Source organism: Hipposideros armiger, unplaced genomic scaffold (assembly GCF_001890085.2).
Source record: "Hipposideros armiger isolate ML-2016 unplaced genomic scaffold, ASM189008v1 scaffold_613, whole genome shotgun sequence".
Lineage (NCBI taxonomy): Eukaryota > Metazoa > Chordata > Mammalia > Chiroptera > Hipposideridae > Hipposideros > Hipposideros armiger.
This window is the reverse complement of record NW_017731963.1, coordinates 737,590-747,954: the sequence shown is the minus strand read 5'-3', so window position 1 is coordinate 747,954 and position 10,365 is coordinate 737,590. Positions and strand designations below refer to the sequence as shown.

The window sequence follows — 10,365 nt, the reverse complement described above, 5'->3', positions numbered from 1 at the left end:
ACCATTACTGGGACTTGGGGAGAGGGGTGGCTGTGTGGTGGGGTCCCCCACAAAGCTCTTTGGGGGTGGAGGGCTTGGCCAAGGACTCAGGGCCTGGGGTCTGATCTTGCTGACCCCTGGCAGCTGAGCAGCCCCAAGCCATACACTGCCCTCTCTGAGTCTTGCTTTCTGCCTCAGCAAAAAGAGCTGGTGGGCCAAGGTCAGAGTTTTCAGTCAGTTTGGGGGGTGGGGTGGCCTGAGGTCAGGGGGAGACTGAGTGAGGGTGGATGGAGGCCCCGTCCCTCTCCAGGTCACCCTGGTGGAGCCCCCACCCAAGGAAGCCGGCCTCTGTTCTTCCTTCCACCCATCTTTCTGCCTCGCTGGGTGGGGCACCTTGCAGGCTGCAGCAGCAAGGCGGGACTCGGGCCCGGGGTACTGACAGATGCGGCATTCCTGGGTGACGGTGCACACTGCCAGGCATCTTTTCAGGGCGAGAGCATCTCTCCCGAGAAGAGGGACACATTTTAATTACATCTCAGGACAATATTTGTTTGGGGAGACGAGAGACAGAACATATGGTGGGGAGGGGCGGCGGGCCGTGTAACGTGGGGGGGTGTTTTCTCCTTTATCTGGCAGTGTGGCAGGGGTGGGGGGTTGGAGGGGGCTCCTGCTGGGCCAGGGAACCGCTCATCCTGGGATTTGAGGGGGACGCTGGGCCCTGCAGAGAATGGGAGGCAGGTGGGACTCCCCTTGCCCTCTGGGGCCCTGAGAGGAGGGAGAGTGTCTTTCCTGTTCGGCACACATGGACCATCTACCTACCTGTTAGGTGTCAAGAACCATGTAGCCGTGGGGAGCTCTGGGTCCCTGTTCTCATGGAGTTTCGACGGTGAAACATGCAGCGAACAGATATATGACTGTGACTAGGGTGGGCGGGAGGTAGGGGTGGGGGGCACCTGTGCAGGGTCCTGTGGTCAGGGCTGGCCTCTCTGAGGGGCTGTCTTTGAGCTGAGCTTCGAGTGACTTCCCGGGTGACGAGGGGCCAAGGGAACAGCATTCTAGGCACTGGGAACAGTCAGGGCAGGAGTGAGGTGCAAGGAGACATGTTCACAGGACAGAGAGGAGTCCAGGAGGTAGGCGGGGCCTGATCCCCCCAACCTGGTGGGCTTTCTCAGAGCAACGGGGAGCCAGCGGAGGGTTCTGAGCAGAGGGGGCCAGGTCTGATTTGCTTTTACAAAAACAGCCCTGGCTGCCGTGTCCTGGGGTTGGAAACGCCCTGGAGGGAATCAGGCGGAAGCCACTGGAGGAATCTAGAAAAATTGATGAGAATGGCAGCTTCCTTCCTGGCCTCTGGCCTCCTGGCTCATACCTCGCAACCCCGCCCTCCTCTGATCCATCACTCCCCGACGCGCGTCTCCTATAGCGCCCACGGGCTGTGGGATAGAGGCCCAGTTCAAGCGGGGCATTCAGGGCCCTGCACCTGTTCCTTCAGCCCCGTGTCTTGCCAGCTGCGCTGCACACCCCTCTGTCCCCCACCTGAAGCCAGGCCATTCCCACCTGCAGGCCTGGCCGCTCCCACTCTCTCTACCTCTCCCCCCACCCACCAGCCCTGTGCCCGCCGGCCCTGCCGTTTCCTGAGACCCAGCCATTCCTCCCCCGTATTTCTTCGCACAGCTCTGTTCACGGAGACACCCCATGACATGACGGCGCGGACAGGCGAGGACGTGGAGATGGCCTGCTCCTTCCGTGGCAGTGGCTCCCCCTCCTACTCGCTGGAGATCCAGTGGTGGTACGTGCGGAGCCACAGGGACTGGACCGACAAGCAGGCGTGGGCCTCAAACCAGGTACCAACCCTGGGGAGACTCCAAGGTGGGCTGGGAGGACCCTGGTCCCTTGGGTAGGGGCGTGTCTCTGCTCCGCATCTCTTCTGAGGGCCATAAGGTCCAGCTGCGTGTATCCTCTGCAGCACCCAGCTGTTTCCCTCCCTTCTTCCTGAAATGGAGGCTTGTTTTCAGGGCAGGAGGCAGAGCTAGGCTGAGCACTTGGGATGGGCCCAGTAAAAAGGGCTCTGCAAAGAGCACAGAGGCCCATCCTTCCAGGCACGGGTGGGGAAACTGAGGCCAGAGGGCCAGAAGCTGGCTGCAGGTCAAGCTGTCTCCCGACTCACCTTCCCTCACTTCTCCAAGCTGCAGACATGGGACAGCATTGTTGCCGAGCTCAGCTACGGGCACACATGCATGCATACCCTTCCACACATGTGCAGGCACACTTCTGCAACCCGGTCACGGCACACGCATTTGCCTCTACACGTGGACATGCTCATACGTACACACCGCTGGAGCAGGTGCTGTGGGTGTCCCCGCCCACTCGCCGGAGCACACACCGTCCCCTGCTCCCAGCCCCACTGCCAACTGCCAACCCCTGTGACTGCCCGAGGGTTTTCTGTGGACAACAGAGCCTGCTGGCCAGCAGGACAGGCTGGTGGAGCACCCTACCGATGACGGATAAATCCTCCAGCTCCCTTCCCCAGGGTGCCCGGCGGGAGGAAGTTCCAGTTGCCCACAGTGGTCACTGACTTGATCACGCAGCCATTATTGACTTTCTTCCCTTTTTTGTCTCATTCACACACTCCTCTATTCATGTTCCCTGGGATCGCCTCCCAGATAAACTACTTGCACTTGAATCTTTGTCTCAGGGTCTGCTTCTAAGGGAACCCAAACTAAGACACTTTCATTATCACACTTGTGTGTGCACAAATAATATGCAAACACATGCATATGTGTCCACCCATTTATATATGAACACATACATATTTACACACTTTCATGTGCATATATGGGCATGCTCACACATTCTCCCATGTTCAGGAGATAGCCTCTCACATGTTCTGTCTTGCTGCTACAAGTGTCCACTCCCCAGCACATAGGCTTAGAGGACTCCAGAGGTCAGAGAAAGTCCTTAGGCAGAGTTGCCGGTCTTTGAAGTTGGGTGCCTCCGGGGTCAGCTTGCAGGGAATAGCATGCGGGCAGGACTCCGACAGTATCTGCTACAAATACTCATGCGTGTGACACCTGAAAATACAACACATTCACAGATACACACAAGATACACACACACACCAAACACTCACATTTTTGCCTGTTCACACATACCCACCCTGGAGATCCCCAAATACTCACATATCTACATACCTACGTAGCATACACACAGTTTTACAGGCAGCTTCTTTATCTTCTTTTGCTGCGACTCACCCCCACCCCCTAAGAGGACACAGAGCTGAAGGACCCCCAGTTCCAGACCCTGGGGGCCCTCCTAGCGTCATCTGCTGTAGCTAGAATCTTAGCTGTTGTCTGTAACCCCACCTGGGGATGCTAACGCCTTTTCTCTGTTTTCTCCGCCCCTCCCACTCCCAACAGCTAAAAGCATCTCAGCAGGAAGACCCAGGAAAGGACGCGACCAAAATAAGTGTGAGTTTTGATAATGACTTCTCACAAGGGCTCTAATGGAGGAGACAGCTGTAATTTAAAAAAAAAATTTTTTTTGGGGGGGGGACTCCAGTTCAGCAGGGAGCTTGGGCAAGAAGATGGAGGAGATGAAAAAAAGAAAGGAGAAAAAAAAATGGCTCTGCTCTGTTTTTTAAAATCCAGAGATTTTTCAAGTTCATTGAATGACAGGCACAAAAAATGACAAGGGGAGAGAAGACGCATTCTCTCCTGTCGGGAGCCAAGGCTGTGTGCGTCCCTGATGCTTCTGCCTGTCTCAGCAGCATTTGTTATTTGGGGAACCAACAGGGTCTAATGAGACTGAACTGGCTTTTTTTCAGCCCATCACGACTGACAGCTGCAGCCTCTCACTGGTCACTTGGGTCATCTTGCTCCCAGGTGTGAGGCGGGTAGGGGAACTATAGCAGCAGGATTTTAGGACTGGCTGGGAACTTCTTGCGCGTTGACACATTTTATCATTGCTTCACCTCTTTAGAGAAGGGCAATCATTCACCCATTTGATAGGTGGGGCAGCTGAGGCTTAGAGGAGACAAAGACTTGGTATCATGATGTGGCTGAGATGACCTCAAGCTCTGTCGCTAGGCTCACCTGGAGCCCAGTGAGGTAGGGGACCCAAGGAGCTCAGGGAGTGAGTTTTTGTAAAGGAGGGACATCCAAAGAGGGGCCTGAAAGAGGCAGGCGGGATTGAGAAAGGAGGCGAAAGGGACTGGCCTGGGGATACGGTGTGGCCGTGGGACCAGGCTGGGATTTGTGCATGAGGCATGAGGTCAGCCCGGCAGGAAGCTAGAAGCCCACCAGCATCACACTCAGAAAATTCAGGTGCCTGCAGGGGTATGAATGTGTGTGGAGTGGCCTCCAAGTTCACTTTTCTGCTGCTGCTTCCACAACTTTTCAAGGACTTGGGGAGCTCCGAAGTGCCACAGCGGAAGTCACAGTGTAGAGTGGGCCCTGGGAGGCGTGGGGGTGCTGGGCCAGGCATTGGCGACGGCAGAGTGGCGGCAAGGAGGCCTGGGAGGAGGATCCCGCAGACCCTCAGGCAAGAGGCCGGCAGACGAGAGAACAGGGCGTTCACCATTTGTGCTGTCTGGCTCAGGCCCTGTGGGAGTTGGGGTCTGGAAATCTGAGTGGGCCCACCCGCTTTCCACCCCTGCCCCCTCACCTTCATCCCCTCTGCCCATATGTAATGCCCCGTTTCTTGCCCGAACACCCACCAGGTAAGCCCAGGCAGGTAGAGAGCTCTGTGCATATACACCCTGTTCATCGCAACTCTCTCTCCTGTGATTTTGTTTGGGGTTTAAGGAGCATCTCAGGCAAAGGAGAGAATAATCTAATTGATTTAGAGGATTAGAATTCGAGGCTGCTGGGCCCCACGTGAGGGGAATGCAAAGATACTAATTAGTTAAATAAAATAAATGTGCTCAGTGTGATTGTGCAATCACTCCCCCACCCTCAGCCCCTGAGACTCTTGCACCATCTGGGGCTCCCGGGGTCTGGTTAGGGAACTCACAGGCAGTCACAGACCCAGCTCCTCCTACAGACAGCGTCACACCCATGACTGTTCTTAAATACACAGGCGCAGAGTTGGCCGACACCTGTAAACAGATGGTCACCGTGGTTTCCTGCAGTCTAGGAGAAGCTCACACTTTTCTCTGTCACCTTCAAGGCTCTGCCCTCTCTGCTCACCCTCTGGGTTGTCTCATCCTGCTGGACCTGGCTCGCCTTCCCCTCCCACCCCTGGCTGCCTTTCCACCTTCGCACAGGCCAGTCCCTCTGCCTAGAAAACTGTTCCTCTCTCTTTCTTTAGTGCTGAGCTCAGGAGCCTCCCTTGATTCTGTGCCTCAACCGGCACCCATACTTTTTTCCCTGCTGGCTGCATTGCTGTCACTAATTATCCATTCCTGTGGCTATTCGTTTCATGTCTGTCCTCCTGGAGACAGAGGGGGCTGGACCTGTGCCTGCCTGATTCACTGTTACATTTTTTCAGAGCCTAGCACAGCGCCTGGCATGTAGTAGGTGCCCAATAAAAAAGTATCAAATGACTGACACACACACACACACGCATGCCCAGGCCAATGGGGGTGTAAACCCAGACTGATGTTGATACACAGACACGCCAACGTGACGTGCTTCCCGTGCTTGTACATGGACACGAAGGAGCAAAAGGGGCTTGTGTGGGATCCAGGCCCTGTTCTGCAGGTGCTGACTAAGCCAGGCAGAAATTCCGGCCCAATAGCCTGGTGTCTCCTAAAAATCTCAATTTTGATGGAACATTTCCTGATTTTTAACTGTTGGGACCTAATTTGATTTTTGGAAAACATGTGAGAGCCAAACAGTGCAGTCTACCTGCTGGACAGTGTTGGGGTCCTGGGGGAGGAAGGACAGTCAACTTCCGGCAGCTTGGTGGGAGCAGGGCTCCGGGATGGGCTCTGCAGCCTGTGGGGGCTGCCATGGTAACCCTGGGAGGGTTCAGAGAGGCCGTGCTGAGCCCTGAGGCTGGGACTGTGAGGACACACAGGGTCCAGCCCTGAGTGTCCCAGGGGCTGAGACCTCGCTCCTGCTCTGCCACCTCCCTGTGCCTCCCCGTCCCCACTCACTGTTGTCTAATGCCTACATAGAAACGCTGTGGAAACTGTACCATCCTATGGATTCGGCCACGTGAATGACCGTGGTTACTAGGGTGGAAACTTAACACGAATTTGCAAATCGCAAGACTCCTTCCTATTCCCAGCATGCAGGGGAGCTGGAAAGGAGGGCCCCTTCTCTGCAGGAAGGTGGAGGGGGAGAGCTCAGAATAATATTGTAGGGAGATTGTTTATGTGAGAGGACAGGCACATCTGTGATAAAATGAATAATAATAATAATAAAAAGAAGAAGAAGAAGAAGCAGCAGCTAACATTTATTGAGTGCCTGCTATATGTGAAGAACCATGATAAACACTTTACATGAATTATTTCATTTAACTTGGGGCCTGGGGAAGGACCCGTGGCCTTAAAAACACCTCTGTTGGTAGCTTGGATAGGCTGACGAGTCCACCATCAGGGCCCCCTTCTAAGTAGCTCAGGAAAATTCTTCTGCGTCATGCCCATTTTCAACTTCTGGAAGTTTTTCTTTTCTTCTCTCTGAAGTTCTTTGTTTTAGAATTTAGGTTAATTTCCCCATCGCCGGTTTTGTGAGTAGAGATGGTCCCCAACTTCCTAATTTTAAGACAAGGTGAAGTTCTCCGAACACACACGTTCTCACCTAGGGGGCTCACCTGCCTTCATCACCGTTAGTCCCTCCTTTGGTCTCACAGAAGTTGTTTGTGCTATGGATTCAGTTCCTGTAACCGGCTTCAGTCTGAGAGAGCCATGCGCAGGCTGGGCCCTGGTGCACATGTGGCCCAGTGCTCTGGCCCGCTCACCCTGCCCCGGCCTCCCCTTTCCAGCCAAGCCCCTAAAAACCAAGTGCAGCCACAGAGGCCTCCAGAAGCATACTCGGCACCCCTCCCCCGCCATGCCCCTACTTCCTGAATCAAAGGCAGCCGAATTGTCAGATTCAACCTGGTGGCCCTGCAGGCCAAATCCCTCCTACCCCTCCTGGCTGCCCCCCATGTGTGGTGCACATGCGGATACCAAATGGGTGGGGGTGAGGGTGGGACCACTGGCAGCATACGAGGTCTGCAGCCTTCCCAAAGGATTAGCAGGCCAAGCCGTGGGTCAGGGTTTCTTATGATTTTATTTTTTGCTGTAGACAGTTCTATCTTCTCTTGAAATTCCTGCAGTAATTCACAACATACATAGGGCATTAAGTTCTGAAGTCTGCAAGGGGGAGGTGAGACTCATGCAGAGTCAAAATCATCCATCCTGGGAATCCCTTTAAAACATCCATTGAGCAGCTGGCCTGTGGTCAGGGGACCATGAAGATGCCTCTATGATGTCCATGGTCACACACACCTAGTCCCTGCCCTCAGGGTCCTCCCAGTTAGTGTGGGAGATGGATGTTAACCTAATAATCACACATGATAAGAAGTCAAATGACAGTGGTGGCCATCGAAATGAGGATTGCTGCCTGGGAGTCTGAGCCCATACAGAGGACTTGACCTAGCCTGGGGTGGCGGGGGAGGGGGGCGGTCTGGAAGGGCTTCCTGGAGGAAGTGCTATTTGAGGTGAGAACTAAAGTATAGATGAATTGACTAGCAGTAGGGGAACTTCTCTAGGTATGTGTGTTATGGGAACTGGTGAAGTGCTGGTGTAGCAGAGGGAGGCGAGGAAGAGACCCCAAAGTGCCCCCCACTGGCAGCTACTTCGGGGAGCAGTAGAAGGAAGGGTTCAAAGTTGGGGGCATTTGGAAAAGATCTGCCTGGCTGTCATGAGAGAACAGTTGGGAAGGGGCCGGAGTGGCTTGGGGAGATCCGGAAGGAGGCTGGCGTGATGACAGGAAGCCAGAACCTTGCTCTGGCCAGTGCAGGGGCACCTGGATTCTGGAAAGAAGGATAAGGGCCCAGTGGTGTTTAGAGGGAATATCAGTGGGATTCGGAGATAGATTGTGCCCGTGTGTGGAAGTAGCAACAGGGATGATGACTTGGAAGGGTATGGCGGGAGTGAGCGAGGCTCCGTGGCTCTGAACTTGCCGACAGGCTGGTTGGAGTGGCTGGGTGTTGCTGATGGAGGCATGGGAGTGGCAGAGCTCAGAGCAGGGCCCAGCCTGGGGCAGGGACCATCTGACCCTTATTCCTCACTCCAGCATCTCCCCGGGGCTCCCACGTCACTCTTAGGCCTCAGCCGTAAGGCCACATGTAGGAAAGGTCTGGCAGCAGAGATGCAAATTGGTGCCGCCCATTCTTCCTGGCACAGCTCAGGAGAAAGATCCCAGCCTGTCCACCTGGTGACCCAGGGGGGCCCCTGCTGAGCCTGGAAAGGCCTGGATGGGCAGGGTGGAGGATGAGCTTGGGCCTGGTGTGGACTTGCCTTGTTTCTTTCAGCGTAATTAGGTGCTTAATTGTACCACTAGGGCCTGTCGATGCCTGTGCAGAGGTGATTATGATTTACAGCCAGGCTGCCCTGTGGGGGTCTCTTCTCCTCCTGGCCTCATCAGTTGAATTGGCGGTCTGGGCTGCAGAAGTATCTGCCCAATTTGTGAATGGTGAAACCCAACAGGCTGCTTCTACCACCCCCAAGAAGCTGGAGCAGGATGATGGGCGCTCTCCCACAGGCTATGTCTCTGAGAGGGGCGGGGCTTCCCTAAAGTGTGGAGAATTGGGGGTTTGGGGGATGAGGTGGGAGGGGGTGGAAAGACAGACCTGAGGTTTCCTGGTCATGGGAGGCTTCCCAAAGATGTGTGTAAGACCTAGTTTCTGTCACCAGCTGGGGGCCTTGAGCAAATCAGTTCGCCTCTCTGAGCCTCAGTTTCCTGACCCATACAATGGGTATCCTAGCAGTGCCTACATCACGGGGTTATTTCAAGGTGTAAATAAGATGTAGGAAGCTTTTAGCACATCATCTCACAGTGCTCAAGCACTCCATAAACACTCCTACCAGCACTACTATTACTGTTGTTATTTTTATTCATTGCTTTCCCCAGATAGTGCTTAAAGGCACAGACCACTGGGGCGGGGAGCCCATGAGCCCATGCAGGCATTGCTGAGGCCAGGCTGGTTTACAGATGTGTCTCCAGTACCCCCTCCTCAGAGTGGGTGCTTGCTAAACGTGTGTCGAATAAATTGATGATCTCGCCCAAGAACACGGAGGCCAGGGTGCCGGTGACTTGTCAGGGCCAGAACCCAGCCTCCAGCCGTTCTTGCTGTGCTCCCCATCCCCCTCCTCCTCTCTGGGGGGGACAGCTGTACTTCTGAAGTCCATACGTGTTTGCTGTCAGAAGGGCGTTGGTGTGGTGGGGAGCCTTAGCATCCTGTCTGGGGGTGAGGGAGGGTGGGCAGGGGGGTGGGCCGCGCTTGACGCGCCCTCCCTAGGAGCGGCTGCTCCCAGCGCTTCACATTATTACTCCATTAGCGCCTTGTAGGGTTGACAAATGAAGGATAATTAATATCCGTGAGGGAAACAGATGTTGAGGTAATTCGCTCCCCGCTGCGCATTTGCAACATCATCCCCTAACTCCCTGAGAGCGAGGCAGGGCCACAGGACCTCTCCGTGCCCTTGGTCAGAGGTGATCGAATCTGCAGGGCTGACGGCCTCCAGCTGGGCCCAGTCCTCAGCGCTGGGAGGGGCCACCTGGCCCCCAAACCAGGAGGGGCTGCTGGAGAGGTTGCCTTCCGCTTGCTAGAAGGTAGTTCTGCCTCTGTCCCACCGTGGGCCTCCTGCTGTACCATGTTTTCCTGCTCTGTGGGGGATGGTGACCAGCTGGAAAGGCTCAGAATAAGAGAGGGTGGGCCAGGCTCCCTGCTGCTACCCACTCACCCTCTTCCCTTCTGGAGGCTGGGAATCCCTCCACCCCGTGACCCTGCCAGCTCTGGGCGACCCTCTGTGGGCCTGTCACACCATTTGGAAGGTTAGAGTGCACGAAGTCAGGCCTGGGTTGAGTTCCTAGCTCTGCCACTCACTGACTCAGTGCCCATGGGAAGGAAAGTCACTGCTCCTTCGGGGGCCTTAGTTTCACCATCTATATAAAGTGGGTATAATCATGTGTACGTGACCTAAACTTAGAAAGCACGATCTTTGGCTACCACTTCATTTGGAGAAAGAAGGAACTATAGTGAGTCCATTCATTAAACAAACTTTCATTATTAGTAGTAGTACTATTATTACTATTATCAATTATTATTGACAGGGTATCGGGCCCTGTAACGGTCTCTCTGTCACCCCCAGGTGGTCAAGGTGGTGGGCAGTAACATCTCCCACAAGCTGCGCCTTTCCCGGGTGAAGCCCACAGATGAAGGCACCTACGAGTGCCG

The 10,365-nt window shown here is 54.9% G+C and overlaps 1 protein-coding gene across 1 annotated transcript in view; it reads left to right on the top strand.

The window, feature by feature from the left end:
* Positions 1-10,365, top strand: part of VSTM2L (V-set and transmembrane domain containing 2 like) — a 50,867-nt gene that overhangs the window by 21,424 nt on the left and 19,078 nt on the right. Inside the window, exons 2-4 of the mRNA XM_019625062.1 lie at positions 1,651-1,820; positions 3,393-3,443; positions 10,280-10,361. Of these exons, the coding sequence (XP_019480607.1) occupies positions 1,651-1,820; positions 3,393-3,443; positions 10,280-10,361 (303 nt within the window). The remainder of the gene's footprint in view (positions 1-1,650; positions 1,821-3,392; positions 3,444-10,279; positions 10,362-10,365) is intronic.